Genomic DNA, 19,382 nt, shown 5'->3' on the forward strand with positions numbered 1-19,382 from the left:
TTTCAAAAATGTAATACATATAAAAATATAGAAGATCAGAGATGTAGCCAAACCCTGGTCTGCCTCCATAGTAAATGCTTTGTCTACTACCGCATGCTTTCTAACTTGATGGATATTTTCCTAGTTCTTCTACGTCAAATTTTTTAATTAAAACATGATTTTATCACATCATTGGAAATTATTTTCAGGAAAGCTTTATTTATTTGTTTATCTTGGTGAAAACTTTGAACTTACATTTTGTTATTGTGAATACAATTAGAGCATAGGTCTTGATATGTGATGGTTTTGATTATGACAGCTCTTCTAAGGCAAAGAAGATATATTTTTATGAAAAAAATTTGTAAAAGAGAGAAAAGTTGTGAACCAAACAATAATAAATGTTGGAAATTGTATCAAACCAACTAGATATGCAAGGTGATAAAAGAATCACTTAGCTTAGTAGCGAAAACACTAGAGAGAGAACAAAGAAGGGAGGGCAATTTTATCAGGACTGGCAGCATGAAACTTTTGAAGGAGCAGGCTATGAAAAACAAATTATCCGAAAATATTTAGTTATCCAAAAATATTGGAAAAATACAATAATTTATATCATCCAGTTATATAGACAACTCACTCTCATAGTATCTTTTATAAGAACCAAATCATTAATACTTCTCAACTTGCTTCATATATTTCATATCCTCTAGTTGCTACTTGAATTTACTAATTCTAATTTTAAAACTGATAGCCTGGATAATCTTGCACCACCTGCATCCTTAGCATCCTTTGAAGCGAGAAAACTGGTGCAATAACGCTATGACTTACCGCACATACCTGAAACATCAGAGATTGTGTTCTGCCTTTATAAAAGGTCACACAAGGCAACAGAAGATAACAGCTTCATTAAGGATAATTTGAATTTAGAAGATTTATCCTTAAACTACTACTCACTGGAAGTATTTTGTTATATTAAGAGGGGATACTTTCTTGATGTATAAGTCAGAATTTTGAAACACACACAGATGTGATCAAATGAGTATTCACACATTTCCATACTCAAAATTATACCCCCAAAATCCAAACTGTCATAATTTTTCTCTTCTCATGTTCACAAGCTTTCAGTCACATCTTAAAGCATATGGCTCTGTAAATATGTAATTAAATTTTTATATATATTTTTAAATTGTGTCTAGAAATGAAGTTAAAAATCAAGTTGCCAGTCTATATTTAAAAAATTCTTTTTTCTAAAAAAATAATTTTCTCTTTTAGGAAATAATGGAAAAAACACCTGCAAAAATAGTTAACAAGAGATTACAGCAATGTAAGTCACTGTTGACACTGAACATTGTAGGATTCCTGATCCTCCTCTGTATGGTAAACCTTCAAGGTGGCGAAAACAGATGCAATTATAATGAAACGGAGGTTAGCGTTCATGCATTGATTAAAAATAGTCTACACATATTCCAACTAGTATTTAAAATGTTCAAGCTTCTTAATATCACCATAAAAATATTAAGTGGTTTAGCAAGTCTTGATACAATTTGTGTTTCATCTTAATAAAGAGGGCCCCTAGGCTTTCTCTAATTGGAACCCAGAAATGATTGCATTTCTTGCTCAAATGAATAACAATCTTCCCTGCTGTTCAGGCAACCAAAGGAGATCATTTAAAAAGTGGTTCCAGTCTACAGTTTCTACGTGATAAGGAGGAAAACAAGTAGGAGCTGGACACCCGAGTAACGGGACAGTGGCCCAGCATCCAGCGTGAGATAACACTGTGTAACTCTACAGTGAGAATGTTAATATAGCCAATCCAGAGAGTTCCCCAAAACTTTAAAAGCCAGGATTGGTAGAAGCTATATGGAAATCTTCCATACAACATGAAATTTGATTTGTGTTTTGGTCTACCAAAGCTATAGGACTAAAAACATGGTCTATTTTCCTGTGCACCTAAAGACATTTTTGTAGCCCTTTCTTCCTCAGGCGACAGAAAACTACAAGAAAATAGAGAAAAAAGAAACCAAATATGCTCGTCTATTTATTCCCTTGTATTTTAAGGCCTTGGTGAGGTTGTTTTTAACTCAGTGTTTTGTTTGTACATATCCAATAAGTGATTCTCCTATATCTTTAACAAATCCTTATTTATAGATTGGTGTTGGAAAGAATTGCCATAACTGTCTCAGACTACCAGTCTATTAATATCTTGAACTAGATACGAACCTGATTACTAACTTCCACTGAAACTCTCTAGTTGCCCTTTGGGCCATTCTGTAAAGTTGTACCAGTAACAGTCCTTCTAATTCTCCCAATATACCAGATCGTTTACTCCATAGATATTGAATAGAATGGAATCTTGCTTTGCCTTCACGGCTCTCATCCTCTCTCAGGCTCATGCTTGAGAAGCATAAAGAATAAAAGGTTCAGTTATGGAAAAGTCAGTCTCATAATGCAGGTCTTCTAGGGAAAGAATTCTCTTGGTGTCATTGCAGAAATGGACAGGAGTAAAAGATCTTCCAAAGTTTGAAATGGATGCTCTGTCTAGTATCTTACTTTTCCCAAATAGCTATATCCCCTTATAGTTCTGAAGTGTCTTTTCTTTCATAAGCACAAGACAATTTGGGTTTTAGTACTGAAATTAATCTTATGAATATTAAACTTACTTTTCCTAGATGAAAGAAAAAAAGTATGTCATTGTAATGGCATTCAAGTAAACATCTTGTTCTGACTCAAAGAAAAAAGAAAAACTTGAATATATATCTTACATTTCCTTTAATATAAGAGAAAGCAGGGACTTATGGTTAACAACTTGGTGCCTTATCTACTTACATGGCTCATGAAGAGGACCGATGCCTTCATTTCAGTTTAGAAATTCCACAGGCAGCAGTAGACATGATTGAAATTTTCATTCCAGGGACATTTTTTAAAAGCCTAATTCCCCTCTAAATTTCGTGTGATATTTCCACTCTAATGTGAAAGGTGCTAGGAGTCGTGTAAACATCTTGGATCTCCTTTTATGCTTTAAGCAAAAACATTTAAATCAAGAAATTATACCAGAGAGCCTATGCATAAAACTCTCAGTGTTTATGTTATCAAATTTTAGAGAAATGGAGGGAGGGAAATTAAATGCAAATTAACTGACAACTGCGTTTGAAATTGAGGTCAAGTAGAAGGAAAGATTTTGAGCGAACTCTGGTCTACGAAGCTCTCCATTGGGTAGATTGAGACTGCATCCATTAACCACAGCCCAAACATAGCCAACCCAGTGAGGAGAAAGAAGAAGAAAAGAAAAAAAACAGGAGAAAACCCAGAAGCTGGGGTTGCTTGTTCCTTTTTAAAATTTAAAATATAAAGCAAGTTCAAGGAGTAGCCTTTCTTAAAGCTGTGAAACCAATTCAAAATATAATGTTAAGGGCCGGCCCGGTGACACAGCGGTTAAGTGCGCACATTCCGCTTCGGCTGCCCAGGGTTCGCTGGTTTGGATCTCGGGTGTGGACACAGCACCACTTGGCAAGCCATGCTGTGGCAGGCGTCCCACATATAAAGTAGAGGAAGATGGCCACGGATGTTAGCTCAGGGCCACTCTTCCTCAGCAAAAAGAGGATTGGCAGCAGATGTTAGCTCAGGGCTAATCTTCCTCCAAAAAAAAATATACATATATATAATGTTATAATGAGTCTCTTTTGGAAGCAAAGGATGTGGTTGCTAAACAGAAAGAAATAGAAAGGGATTGCATGTGGAGCTATTTACTACACTGATCATTTCAAATTAAAGGTACACAAAGGGTTATTTTAATATTGAGTATCCAACAAGATGTTTCAGAGCATAGTTTGTAAATAGCATACTATATATATTCAAAGACATATTTTTAATTGTTTTAAAAATACTAATCTAGGCCCTTGGAGGGCAGGCACATCAAGCTGTGATTTTTCCACAGATTTGATTGTTATGCAGCTTAATTGTAATGAAACTTGTTTTCCTTTTATTCCTGATATTGATTTCATACATTTTATGAGAGCAATTCTTAAAACATGAAATAGCTTTTACTATTAGCCAAGTTAACTTTGAATGTTTTACTTATCACAATTGAGGTTCATTGTAAAACATAGTGAAACATTTATGTGTCTGTCTTTATAGATATAGTTTTGCTCAAGGGAAAACAAAACTTGAGAAACATTTAGGGAAGAATAATCTTCAATGAGTCTCGGTGGGTTTAATTACTAGAAAATATTCTACTCCTACACTAATATCTTGAGACAGACAGACCATTGAATTTTGTTGATGTTGTTGTTAAAGTATACCGAAATATTCTTGACTAGATACTGCATGAGTTTACACATTTATTACCTACCAATTATCTATAAACCAATCTGCACAAGTTTTTGAACCAGGAATAAGAGGGATATAAATAAAATAAAATAAATATCTTCTCTCTGTAATATGACACTTTAGTAGTTTATGTAAGATATATGCTATCAACCATAAGACTTGGCAGGACATGGTAGGTGGCATAAATAAATTATACAACATCATAAAGATTCATCATACCTATATTAGGGACATTACAACCGGCTTACAACTCTTTATTAGTGTCTTTAATTATTGTAGGATTTGAGTGGTAGAAATAGAAGATGCCAACTCAAGAGGAGTCAGAACCCTGGGTAGGATGCTTGGGCTTCAGAGGCCATATTGTTGAATAGATGAATTTAAATACGAGTGCCAAGAAAAGAAAAGAGGGTTGTTAGGTAATATTGTTATTGGCTGAGATAACAAATTAAGAAAGGCGAAGTTAAAAGCACTTTATATAATAACTGAGTTGGGAGGACTAATATCAAAAGCCAATTTATTAGCTGCTATGAAGAAACAGGGCTAAGTATGCTCAGAAGGAGTTAGTCCAAGACAAAGTTTATAGGACAAAAGTTGAACATAAAAAAGTCTTATTTTGTTATTAGACCAGAAGACTGATGATGACATTAATATGGAAGAGAGAACGACAGGTGGTTAGGAACATTCTGGTCATAAAAGGGGGCATGGACAAAATGGGGAAGGTTGGAGTAGAGATGTGAAAGGAAAAAACAAACCTGTACATTTAAACCTGTATATTCTCTAGCCTGGCATTTAAGCCAGGCTAAAAAATATAGACTTTCATGAAAAATAGAAATACTTTGCTAAGGTTTTTAAGAAGTGAGTATTCCTGATCAGAGTTTTCTTTAAGTATACTAATATGAAATATCTGAGAAAGAAAATTCAATGAAGAGACCATATAGAGAGTTCTGGAGAGAGAAAACAAGGTCCTATGTGAAGTTGAAGTAATAATAAAAGAAAGCACAGAGTATTAGAAGATAATAGAAGAGCTCTTGGGAAAGTAAACATTACGTTTTGGAGCTAGAAATGTATGACATTAATGAAGAGAGAGAGAAATTCTCTCTATGATGTTCAGTCTGTATCAGAGGAACAATCTCAGTCCTAAATATGAAAAAATAACGATGCAAAACCAACCAACCAAACAAATGAATGAATAAACAAACAAAACAGAAACTGGGATGAAAACAAACTGAGACATAGCAGAAAGGGAAAGTTGGTGATTTCAGTTTCAGAAATGCTAAATTCAAATGCTAGAAGAAAATCAAGAGATATATCTCTATCCAGCAATAAGGAAATGAGAAACTAGAAATCAGAGCAGAGGGCAGGACTGGAGTTTTTACAGACAGATTAGAGCCAAGCAGACTTCAAAGCTCAAGAAAGGGAAAAAAGTGCAGATTACCAAACATCCTGGAATACTCTTACTTAGAAGCCAAGAAGTCAAAATAAATTGATGTCATAGGAACAAGAAAGAATCTCTTTAATTATTCATTGACCTAAACATTTACAGTTATAACCCATCCAATACCTGGACCTCTCAGTCCCCTGACCCTCTCATATCCAATAATTATTTTGTCAGCCCCACTGCAGTTGTGATCACACACTAAACCTTGTCATCATCATTTCAGTACCTTAAAAATTTCAGTTTTTCCAATCACAGTCTCTCATCTTTTCAGCTCACTATTCAGCTCCTCATCAAACTCAAATCCTAACTAATGAACTCACCATATATTTCCCTTTATTCTTCAATCCCCTCCTACTGTACTTCTCTCTTTAACCAGTCTTACAATGCAATCAATATTTTTTTTCTTTTCCCCACCCATTGCGCTTATCTGGTTAATTCCCAGCCCTGGTGAACCCAACTTTTCCATCATCTCTGTGTCTTTATCAGAACATCAAAACAAACTCAAGAAAAAATGAGGAGAGGGTATATGGTTTGTTTGTTTTTTTAAATACTCTTGTTGAAGTTATCATGCAAGAATGCACATGAAGAGCAATGAGAAAGGTGATTTTACTATGTGCATCTTATTAAGTTTAATGAGAAGATAACATTTTCTTAAGTGCTGGAAGTACAGTGGTGAATACCAGCTGATTTTTGCTCTTGTGAAGCTTCTTTTTATTTAATTGAAGTAACATCAGTTTATAACATTATATAAATTTTAAGTGTACATCACTATATTTCGATTCCTATGTAGATTACCTCATGTTCATCATCCAAAAACTAATCATAATCCATCACCACACACACGTGCCTAATCTTCCTTTCCTTCTCCTCCCTTCTCCTCTGGTGACCACCAGTCCAAACTCTGTCTCTATGTGATTGTTTGTTGTTTTTATGTTGTACTTCCCATACAGTATTCGACTTTCTCCCTCTGACTTATTCGCTTAGCATAATACCCTCAAGGTCCACACACATTGTCACAAATGGCCAGATTTCACTGTTTCTTATGGCTGAGTAGTATTTCATTGTGTATAAATACCACATCTTCTTTATCCATTCATCCCTTGATAGGCACTTAGGTTGCTTCCAAGTCTTGACTATTGTAATCACTATTCAGTGCTGAGGTGAACGTGGGGTGCATGAATCTTTACACATTCATGTTTTTATGTTCTTGGGATAAATATCCAACAGTAGAATAGCTGGATCCTATGGTAGTCCTATTCTTAAGTTTTTGAGTACTCTCCGTACTGTTTTCTATAGTGGCTGCACTAGTTTGCACTCCCACCAGCAGTGCATTAGAGTTGCGTTCTCTCCACATCCTCTCCAACACTTGTTATTTCCTGTCTTGTTAGTTATAGCCATTCTGATGGAAGTGAGGTTATATCTCATTGTAGTTTTGATTTACATTTCCCTGATAGTTAATGATGTTGAACATCCTTTCATGTGTCTGTTGGCCATCTGTATATCTTCTTTGGAGAAACGTCTGTTCAGATCTTTTGCCCATTTTTTAACTGGGTTGTTAGTTTTTTGCTACTGAGATGTATGAGTTCTCTATATATATTTTGGATATTAACCCCTTATCAGATATATGGTTTGCAAATATCTTCTCCCAATTGTTCGGTGGTCTTTTCATTTTGTTGATGGTTTCCTTTGCTGTGCAGAAGATTTTTAGTTTGATGTAGTCCCATTTGTTTATTTTTTCTATTCTTTCCCTTGTCGGGTCAGACAAGGTACTTGAAAATACACTGCTAAGACAATGTCAAACAGCGTACTGCCTATGTTTTCTTCTACAAGTTTCATGGTTTCAGGTCTTACATTCAAGTCTTTAACCCATTTTGAGTTAATTTTTGTGTATGGTGTAAGATAATGGTCTACTTTCATTCTTTTGCCTGTGGCTGTCCACTTTTCCCAGCACCATTTATTGAAGAGACTTTCCTTTCTCCATTGTATGTTCTTAAGAAAGATGATTTTAAAGTAACGTATATTTCATTACTGTGTCTTTGAATATTTCGTTTTTTTAAAAAAAGGTTTTGCTTTTGTGACGTGGAAATATGCCTCATTATTATAAATGTTACTTAGAATATATAATTAGATCTACACATTTCTGCCTTCCGTAACTCTTTAAGATAATATTTAAAATATAGTTTTTTGCAAAATCTTTGTTTCAATACAGGTAGTACCATCATTTTTTAAGTTGGCTCTGCCCTAACATTTCAAATATTTAAGGCTGGAATAATACAGTAAATGAAGAAGAGGTTTGAATAAATTACCTAGATGAGGAAAATACTTTAACAACATCTCTTTTAAATATGTCATTTTCCCGTATGTTTTTAGCCTGTTGCAGTTACTTGTACTGATTTGTTTAATAAGTATGTCTTTGTGTTTTTGCGTGTGAGAAAGAGAAAAAAAGTAAGATGACTCTAGCTTTTTTCCTCACTGGTCTCCACTCCCTTCTGCTTTTAGTGGTTCCTGGATGTGTTCTTCAATCTTGCTCTATCCTCATAATTCTTATGTAGCTAGTCTTTGCTCAGCATAGATATGATATTTCCCATACCTGCATTATTCTTTTTATTAAAAGCAATGAATCTTTCTTCCCTTGATTTCCTGTTTGAGAATCCCAGTGATTGCTGTTGAAAGGCTCAACAAGGAAAGCCCCTACTCAAATAGCACCATTAGTACTTCCATCTTAGAGGGTCAAAGGTATTTAATGGAGTAATAAATGAAATCAGTTTGAAGTGGAAAATTCAAACCTACTTATTCCATTAAATTGCAAGTTGAAATTCTGAGTTTATCTACTCATGTAAATTCCTGAAGTCAACTATTGCATTAGTATAGTGTCAAGTAGGAGGCCCATTAAAGGTTAGACTTAGATGGGACAATGACATCAACGTTAACTCCATCATTAGATTTAAAACTTCAGTAGCAAATAAGAAATGGACTTTTATCCTGACTAATCTGAGCATATACTACTTGATTCTGACTTTTTCAGGCACTTCTTGCCTCCAAGGTTAGAAGCTTATAGTAGAAACAGAGAATAACCTATATGCAAGAGGCAAGTGCTCTTTAGAAGACTTGAAAATAATGGCATTTTGTGGAATGCCTGTGAAATCCTGGACCACTGATAAGGCAGTGTTCATTGATGATTATTTTAGCACTTTTGAGAAACAAAGCAGTCACACTGCAAACTGTAATTCCAGCCAATTTATGGCACAACAAATAAAAGATTATCCCTGGAAAAGATAAAATTGCTATGATCCTGAAGGAGTGACAGATTTTAGCACTGAAAGAAAACTATTCAAGACTGTGAATGCTTAAATACGTAAATCTCCCAAGGACTTTGTGCTAAAGTGAAACAATTACCCACACCTTATCTAGACTTAACATTTCTGTTCTTTGGTAAACACAGAATATTAATTCCTGGTTAAAAGATCAAGAAATCTTGAGTAAACATCCATTCCCTCATTGAAGCAATAAGTCGCTCTGTGTATGTACCTTAAGCTTAAAATCTCTGTGATATATTTAAAAATGATTTCTTAAGAAAATATTTTTTCAAACTATTTGAAACTTAATAGCTCCTGAAAACCTTCTTTGACTAAGCTAGACTTCGGAACATTTTCATGTCTTTTAAATCAAGAACTTAGGAGTCTGAGTTTCTCAGCATCTGCCACTTTATCAACCTGTGTACATTATAAGGACAATTTGATGCCATATAAAATGTTTCTACGTGCATCCTAATCAGTCAGATGCCTGAAAACCACAGTTCAAGGGCACTTTACAATGACGGGGTCCTATTTTCCTTATAAGAGTTACTTTACAATCCATTACTTCCACTACTATAAAATAGTGCTAATTAACCTTATAAGATCTAATACTTATGTTAAACACGGTGCCACCATCACAGAACTGCTTCTGCTCCATGACTTGCTTCTTTGATAGTAAAACCAATGGTCTTGGAAAAGTAAAAGTAAAATGCACATCATTTATCTGGTAGCTGGGGAATTAAATGCTCCATATACGTAAATGCTGAAGATAATTGAAATTTAAGACAAAATTTGAAAATATATTTTAATCATTTGGATGAAATGCTTCTCAAAGGATTTCATTTCTGCATTATTAAACAGAACATTCTTAGTGTCATTTCACTGCTTTCTTGGCGCTAAGATCTCTCCAGTTTGAACGTATATTTTGGGATAGTGATGGTTTTAGAGGAACTGAAGTGATTGGGACTTAGCATGCCAAGACCCAGCTTCACCACAGTTGGTGTTAGTGCAACAGCTTTCAAACCTTTTGAGGTGTGACCTATACTAAAAAATAGACTTTACAGCCTTACACTTGTACAAACACATACACACAGGAAAGAAACGCTTGCTCTGTCGAAGGTGCTGTGATATTTGCATCACTTTTCTTTACTTTCTTTCATTCTCTGTATTTTTCTTTCCTGTTGTATTTTCTATTTTATTTTTGGTCTTAAAAAGTGGTTTCTAAATTGATCTTATGGCTTATTAATAAGCCACAACCAGCAGCTTGAAAAACCCTGCACTTGTGACCCACAGGGAGAGCTCTTGAGACCTGTAGCTCTCCCGTCCCTGTGTGGAAATCCCAGCTGCTGTATTTTCCACCTTCCTTCTTTCTGGTCACCTCCCTGCGTCCATCCCTGTACTTGTAGTCGTGAGCGGTGGTGCTGAAGTCCCTCCCAGCTCATAATTTCGTGGATGGGCACAAGTCACAACAGTTGCTGCTCTCTTCTCCTGCCTTTTTAATTTTGTCTGTTTCTCTTTTTGTTCCTTTCCTGAAGCATCCCAGATATTTCTGATAGTGTGAATTTGCAAGTGTTGGGCTTAAGGCCATTATCGATCACTGACAGATTCTTCTAATTGGAAACATTTGTAAATGTTCATATTTTCTATAATTTGGGACACTATTTGCTGTTTAAATATTTTTTCAAACTTTGAAGTTTAGGGCCTTCTGTATGATTGAGGTTATACCTGGAAAATTGAATTAATAAATACCATACATTGTACAAATATATACGATGCAAGAAAATTTCCTTAATTTTTTGAATAAATGCCTTTTCGAGGAATAAAAATTTTCTGTTTCACCATCAATTGAAATAATACCAAATATCTGCAAATGATTCTGAATTAATTTTATTTTTCACATTTTGCTTCCTCTCTATATATTACACAACAGTGATGGTCAAAATATTTAGCACAGACACAGAATAATGCACTTCTCAGTAAGTTGACTGGTGACTGACTACCAGAAAGAGCTTAGCTCTGACATTAGGACACATATTATGGGAATAAAATGACAAAGAAAAAACAAATCTTATTGAATGGCACTTGGTGAGCAATGGCTAACATTTTCCTTATTCAAGATGAAGTATAGTATTTCAGCTTTTTTTAATGTTATGAGTGATTTTTGTTTCTGCAATTTTCCTCCAATTACCATTTTGATGACTTTGTTTTTATAGAAACACAAATGCAATGTTTACAGGATTTTTAAATGAGGAGTAAAATACTTAGAAGTAATCTCATAATTAGTATATAAAAACTAGAGATTTTTAAACCCATGAACCCAAAAGCGAGTGTCTTGAAAATCTAGTCAATGTATCTGGTCGCTGTCCTTCCACAATGGTGTCTTAACATATTGAGACATTTTCCTGTTAGAGTTTCCCCCTGAACATTTACATAATCCCTCAAAATAATTGGCTTTTTGTTGCAAGAAAACTGCTTACCTGGAAATGTTCAAAAAAGTACATTTCCTCTATGGAGCTATAATCGTGGTTCTGCAAGCTCTTGTGGGACTTCCACAAGACATAGGAATGTTTAATTGGAAATGATTGAGTGCCCAACACACCGCAGACGCCCAGCCTAAATAACAGCAGTGGGATTACTGAGAGTCAGCTTCTTGTTTCAAAACAAACCCAAATATATTCTGTCTCATTTCCAAGATAACCACTTATGTGTTTTCAGACAGTCAACGTGTGATTAAATTTTGAAGCCATGAGATGGAAGCAAAAGACCATATGGGCCTCAGAAAAGGAACTCAGATGGGAAGGACAGCACATGGATATATTTCTAAAAATTACAAAAACTTAGAGCTAATTTCCCAATATTATACTTCTGAAAACATTTTAGAAGAAACTGACTATGTTGCCTTAAACTTTAATTGAGACAATTTTGCATCTTTCTAGATATCAGAATATAAGGGAAAAAAATCTAAATGCTCTGTAACTTTTATTATCCAAGGACTGCCTATGTGAGAATATTTATATGAGGGCCCTTATTATGTTTATTCCACCAATTCTTTGGGTGACATAATAAGCACAGTATTGAACAAGAAAGACATAGTTTTGAGGAGTGTTTTCTTTTAACTTTCCACTTATTCTACTTACTAAGGCTTCCCACTGTACTCCATTGCATTGGTATTGCTTTGTAGTTGTAACCTGTAGTCTTAATCTTCTCAAAGATACATAAAATTAAGAAAAAACAAACCTGTCTTTGAAAACAAATATACGTAACAATAAAATAATTCTTATATACATAGCCATAAAATCTAGGAAGAAACTATCTTGATATATTTAGAAACTCTTTAGATAATATTTAGATATGCTGACACAGGTTTGACCTTACATAACTGGAAATATTTTGTTTAACTATTTGGTTGAAATATGAGCTTTCCTAGTAGTTCATGAGAATTCTCTTGTTTTTGACAACTTCACCATGTTATTGTGAAAAATAAATATGAAAGGAGAATTGAAAACACTGGGTAAACAAGAAAACACAAACATCAATGTTGTTAAAACTTTAAAAAAGCATGTTTGTAATCCTAATTCTACCGTTTATCAGCTGTGTCACTGGAAGAGGTCACACAACCTCCACAAGACTTGTTTTCCTCATCTACACAATGGAAACGATAAGAATCTTTGTAAACCTTTTACAACAGGATAGTTGTGTGGTTTAAATAAGGCAATAAGCATGAAAGAACTTGGAAGACTATGCCCAAATGAGGTTTAATACCTCCCAGACCCTGGGTTCTCAACTGCTCCTGAGCCATGAATTTACTTAGTCTGGGTTGTTTAATGCTTCCAGGTCGCCTGCTTGGGCTTTCTGTCAAAACCTGCTAACTAGTTAGTCTCTTTCATCTCCACAGACCTGCTCTAGAGAGTAGCCTTTTCCACATTTGTGGATCCAGAACTCGTTCTCTACTGCTTCCAGTCCTTTCCAATTGTTCTAGAAAATTTTCTACCTTAACACTACAAATGAGCTATTCCTGTGGCTCAGGATTTTCCAGTTTCCCATTTCTAGCTAGATTACATTTTACCCTCTGACAGGGGTGCATGCCTCTGCCTCTGATCTCTGCAGTTTATTATCAGTATTTAACTTCAACTGTGATAGCCACGTAGCTCTCTGTTTTGCTGACTTTAGCCTGGATTCCTTTGCTCTTCAAACATGCTTTTAAAAGTCACAGACCATCATAACTAACATGTGTTTATTCTGCTTGGAACCTTGAATTTCAGAAACACAGAAGAAATCTGTGATAATAATTCAGTTTCCAGGGTTGCCATGGTAGCCCATTACCAGCATGTGTATTAAATATACAATTAAGACTTTCGAGTTTAAAACCTGGTGAGATACACTGTAGTTCTTTGACAAAATAATAATTTATCATCATCCTTTGGTTATTATTTTGTTATTTATTGTGAAATGATGGAGGCGGAACTTTCATATATACTGTCATTAATCTTCAAAACAATTTGTTTACTAGATTTCATTTTCTTAATATTAGAGAATAAAAACATACTTGGTGTACAAGAGTGAACCCTAATGTCAACTCTGTGGGGTGATACTTATGAGTCTATGTAGGTTGATCATTTTTATACATGTACCACTGCTGTGTGGGATGTTGATAGTGGGGGAGCCTGTAAGTGTGTGGAGACAGGGTGTGTATAGGAGCTCTGTACTTTCTATTTAACCAGTGTGAACCTAAAACTACTCTAAAAAATAAAGTATAGTAATTTAAAAAAAAGACTTGGTGTGGTTAAATGACTTGCTTAAGACCACTCAGGCCAGAGAGATCCACAGATTTATAATCCAAATCTACATCTGTATTTCTCTTTCTACTGTGCTACGTGAACTTTTGTGTCCAGAGCAAGATAGTTTATGTATTATATCTGAACGTAAACACAGACCTTGACAGTTGCTTAGACGGCTTTCTACGGCGTAGAGGGCAGGAGAGAGAAAAATATTCTATAATTAACATCTGTTGTGCATTAGGTCAAATCACATAAAATTGCTATTATCGTAGATCAACATTCTTTTTTCAAAATTCATATTTTGTCCTTAAACATTTCACTCTGGAAGGTAACTTGCCATCTTTAACTCCTGGTTTGTTTTGTTGTTTCTTCTGGCTGTGATTGAATTGTATGACAATTAGTAAATAACCCGTGATTTGTAAAAAGGCACATATTAGTCTGAGAAAACTGATGATATAAAACTGTTTTCCCTTAAAAAGTATTTTGCACCTGATTTTTTAAATGTCTATTATGCTAGTAGGAAAATGCATCAATACATTTTTATCAAATTTCTTCTTAAATTCTTGATCATTTCAACAACGGATGTGTAACTGTTCCTGTAAAACACCTCACTAGCTGTTATACAGGATGTGATCTGTCTTTCTAAGGATTAAAATCTTTCTTCTTGTACAGAATAGGGATGTTATGTGCTATGCAATTATGTATACTAGATTTATGCCAAGAACATAAGAAAACTCGTGGTTACCAGTAGGTAAAATTAAGTACAACATAAACATCATGCTGGATACACAGAAAAATTTATCAATACCTATAACTATTTTCTTTTACAGAATAAATGCCAAATACATATTTATTTGACTGAAATGTCCCATTTATTTTCTGAAGTAAATTGACAAAGTGTTAAACATTTGATTAAAATGAATGATAATTCTTTAGTTAGTGCATGTGGGGGGCGACACCACATCTTTTAAGGTCATGACTTTAATGTAATATAATGGCTTTTTTTCCCCTTTCTATTTCTATAAATTGAGAATTCTGCTGCCTGAAAGCTGTCTGGGAATTCAGCCAAAGAAAGAAGAAGGCTGCAAAAACCCTGGGGACTTGAAAGAAAAGTGGTTGGCATTAGCTCGGTCCTCACTTTAAACTAAAATTAAAACAATAGACAGACGTGTACAGTAATCTCTCTTTTAAGGAAAGAACAGAATGCCTCTATAGTAATGTCAAGTGGAACAATTTGGTCCTGGCCCAAGTTATGCAGCTGTTCCACAGGAAAATAGCAAAAGCCTTCAGTCCAAAGCAGGCAAATAAGCCCTGATTGTTCATAAACAGTCACTGGGGCCCTCACATTTAGAACAAGGAAAACAACATTAGCACACAGGAGCCCAGGTTAGCAACATGATTCTCAGGATGAGTTGAGCCACACCATCATTTTGCGATTTATACAAAAGATAGTGGTGTTATTTTGTTTTCCGTCAATATGCCTAATAACCACAAATAACTCTTTCTTCAGGAAATCATTAATTGGTCAAACAATTTTTAAGAAACAATAAAGATTTGCTCATGGACTAAAGATATTACTTAAGTCAGCTACAGATGTAAAAGAATTATATATCTGTCATCCATTTCTGATTCCTACCTGCTCCTTAAAGGCGGATCAGGTAAATGGCAAAGACAATAGAAATTAAGTGTTTCAAGAGCCAGTCGGAAGCTAAGCCACAGTGGTGCTTCTCAGTGGTTCCAAAGTAAGCTAGAGAGTCAAGTAAAATAGCTGCAAAGTCATGGATGGAACTTTGACAGTAAAATAGGAAATTTGAACCTGCCCATTGGGTATATGTGATAGCGCACACCTCGTTTTCACTCCCACTCTTTACAGGCTCTTTTGATTCTATCTTAAAATACGGGCAGTCTCTATTATTTATAATTTTAAAACTTCCATTCAGCATAATTTCTTTTCTCATCTCTCTTCCACTTTTCATGATTCATTTTATGAAATGGTTGATCTCTCCATTATCTTTACTTCCCCACCACCTACTGACTCCCTGAGTAATCCATTTCAATTTGCCTTCTCTTTTCTTTCCTCTAGTGAAACTGTTTTCTTTATGATCAGTAACATTTCCTTCTGGGCAAATCCAGTGATTTCTTTTTAGTCTTCCCTTGTTTCTTGTCCTGTGTGCCTCATCTGGCACTGTTGGAGATATAAACTAAAGAGAGGCTAGAAATTAGGCTGTCTTTAAAGAGGTTAATGCTTTCATTTATTGGAAATGATAGTTACTTTGAAAATGTAGAAAAGTAGATTGTAAGATGATTAGAAAGGACCTAAGAAAAGCAGTAATCTAAAGGCAGGATGGAATCAGAGAAGTTGGCTATATGCTTAATGTCAATGGCCTGATAGTCTACAAAGAAAGAAAATGGTAAAAGGGAAGTTGGGAATGAGGATACAATACAAGGGAATAAGTTGATACACATTGATTTGTGGACCATAGCATATAGATTCTAACATAGGGAACTATAAGGATAAAGACAGACTATAATGACCATTTTAACCCTTATGGAGCTTAGGAAATAATTGCCAGAAGATACTATACTAATTAGAGGTTTTTATATGGCTATAAACTCATGATAGAAATGGTTATTTGATGGAAATTTGGCAGGTTTCCAGAGAGAGCATAAATATAGAAGAAAGCCTGATAAAGGAGGATGGCAGCAGTAAAATACGTCTTGAGGCTAGCCAGTTCTTCACCTTAAAGTAGGCAGGGGTTCAACTTTAGCGCTGGGGGTTATTGGGGGGCCCATGCTAGTTTTTCAAAAGTTACTTTGGCTAACAGAGGTGACAATTTTGACTCAGCAATGGAAGTAGCAGAAAATAGCTGAAAGAATGTAAGATTTGGGCAACAATTGAACTGAGTTTAAATCCTGACTTATCTATTTTAAATGTGAATGAATCAGGAAAATTTGGTTGACATCATTGAGCTTTCTTTAGTTTTCTCTTCTGTAAAATAAGAAGACTTTCTTATTTCCTTTCTCTATTTGCAAAGTGATATGAATCAGGATCTTTCCAAGAAAGGTGACATTTTCTATTATATAAACTTCCAGAACCTTTATATTCTTAAACAAAATAAATAAATAAGAGATTATTGTACTTTTCATTCATCTGCAATGCAGAAGAGGATTACATCCCCAAGCCATTTCCAGGTAGCTGAAACAGAGGCCCACAACAAGGCCCACCTATTCAACCAATCTGAGCCGAGGGAAATGCACAACTTACATAACTCACAATCTAATTATTCACATAAATAAAATGCCGTTTCTACCATTTGGAGTGCATGTGGAGTCAAAGAGGAGATCACTGACAGGGAATTAGATGCTCTTTGAGCAGGGATGTATTTATTTCCAAACATTCTGTGTATACATCGCCCATCTTCACCCCATTTAATTACATGAGTTGTACACACATTCCAAATGTACACATATGTGATTTGGGGCAGATCAATGTAGAGAAGGTAAAAGCAAAAACATTTGCTGTGCCCTGATCCTGGTCACGTTCCTTCCTGTCCCCATATGCTGACCCCTCAGGTTATAAGGAAGATCAGAAACAAACAGAGCAAAAAGAGAGAAAGATGATGAACACACAGAGTTGGAAAATAAGTGAAAGGAACAGGAGTGCAGATGGAAGGAAAACAGATGAAAAGTTTCTGGTGTTAGATACATAAAATCAGGAGTAAGGAAATGAGGATTTAAGTATATCTAAAGCCGACTAGAGTCTATTACATTTCTTTCCCTGGTTGAAGTACTGAACTTGCAGCCAAAAGCTGTTGTTGAAGCTTTAACGCTAAAATGCACTGTCACGTTTAGATAGCATACTGCAGTGGAAAACTGTTTTCTATAAGCAATTTAAGCTTATCAGAAGGTAAGAACTATGAACGTGAATTGTGCTGGATATATGTAGTAAAGCTACTATGAAAAAATGTGTCTTTTCAAGGTCTAAAATGCCTTGAATATTTCTTAAAAGCTAGAAGAAAAATAATGGATTAATTGACAAAATGCTTTTTAAATCGGTATCTTTGTATCTCTAGAAAATAATTACTGGATGAGAGAACAGTTTTAAAATATCAAAACTGTGATAAAAAAAAGTGTGAATTCACTTAGTATGTTAAAAAGTATAATATATACCATACAATTTAAGAAGTTGAAATTACAGCCTTCTCCCTTAAAACTCTTTTAGAAAAATTCCTCGCGGGAAAATATGAAATCTACACTTAAATAGCACGTATTATTAGAAACAAAGTTTTGGTAATTTAACTTGATTTGCACAGAAGCTATCTCATGTAGTTATTTACAGAGAACAATTAAATTTTCCCTATTAAAATATAAAGAGAAATGTAAATCCATAGGAAGATTTTTAAGAATCAAATGTTACTTTACACTAGACCTACACGGTTACTGTGCATCAGAGTGCTCAAATGGCTTTCAAAGTTTTTGAATAACCCACATTTGAATAACCCATACTTGAATTTTGTATTAAAAATAGATGTTCTATGAGTTAGTTCTCTATAAACAAGACTGTCAAAAAGTATAATTTTAGAGGTGAAGTGACATCAGAACTCATATATTCTTTTTTTAATACAAGCTATTTTTTTTTCCTTAAAGATTGGCACCTGAGCTAACAACTGTTGCAAATCTTCTTTTTTCTTCTTCTTCTTCTCCCCAAAGCCCCCCAGTACATAGCTGTATACTTTAGTTGTGGGTCCTTCCAGTTGCGGCACGTGGGACGCTGCCTCAGCATGGCCTGATGAGCGGTGCCATCTCCGCTCCCAGGATCCAAACCAGCGAAACCCTGGGCTGCTGAAGCAGAGAGCGAGAACTTAACCACTCCGCCATGGGGCCGGCCCCAGACTCATATATTCTAATAATGAAATCACTTTACAATTGAAAACTCTATGCTTGTGACCCCTTTTATTCACGTCACCTCCAAGCATGTCAAATTCACAAATCATGTCCCTTGGATGCTGCTACATAGGGAATGTGGACTTGATTTCCCTTATTATGAACATGATTCCCCATGTGGCTTTAAACTTGGGCATATTTTGAGGATGCTTCAATATTTTCAAAGTATTTCATGGGAGAACTAAGTTCAGCAGTGTGTAATTTCTATCCCTCTGACGATATAAACAGTGACTGATTAAGCCTCCACTCCTTTCAGGTGGAAATACCTTACTGGAAAAAAAAAAAAAGGAAGAAAAAAAAATCACAGCTAGAAACCTCCCAGAAACTTCCCCAGATGACAAAGTCAAAGACCAATCTTCCACAGACGCTTAATGAAGACATCGTTCTGGGTGTTTCTGTTCTAGAGATCACTTTGCCACCAAAAAAACAGACAAAAAAAGTGGATTTCTGCAGCTAAGGCTTGCAAGCAAAGCATACTAGAAGAAAAAGTGAAAAATTTTATCACTTACAGTGGTTTTCCTTTGGATTCACAAGTCAAAATTAAAGGCTGTCCTTCTTGTGGAAAAGGAGTGGATGGGATAATCTTAACTGATGGTGTATCTAGAAAAAAATGGAAAAGGATTA

General features: G+C 35.1%; 1 protein-coding gene across 6 annotated transcripts in view; it reads right to left on the bottom strand.

The window, feature by feature from the left end:
• Positions 1 to 19,382, bottom strand: part of CADM2 (cell adhesion molecule 2) — a 1,000,353-nt gene that overhangs the window by 94,307 nt on the left and 886,664 nt on the right. For all 6 annotated transcript variants that reach the window (XM_070597821.1, XM_070597820.1, XM_070597823.1 and 3 more), the window contains one exon: positions 19,268 to 19,358. In XM_070597821.1, coding sequence (XP_070453922.1) covers positions 19,268 to 19,358 — 91 coding nt within the window. The remainder of the gene's footprint in view (positions 1 to 19,267; positions 19,359 to 19,382) is intronic.

The sequence above is a fragment of the Equus przewalskii genome, chromosome 27, assembly GCF_037783145.1.
Source record: "Equus przewalskii isolate Varuska chromosome 27, EquPr2, whole genome shotgun sequence".
Taxonomy (NCBI): Eukaryota; Metazoa; Chordata; class Mammalia; order Perissodactyla; family Equidae; genus Equus; species Equus przewalskii.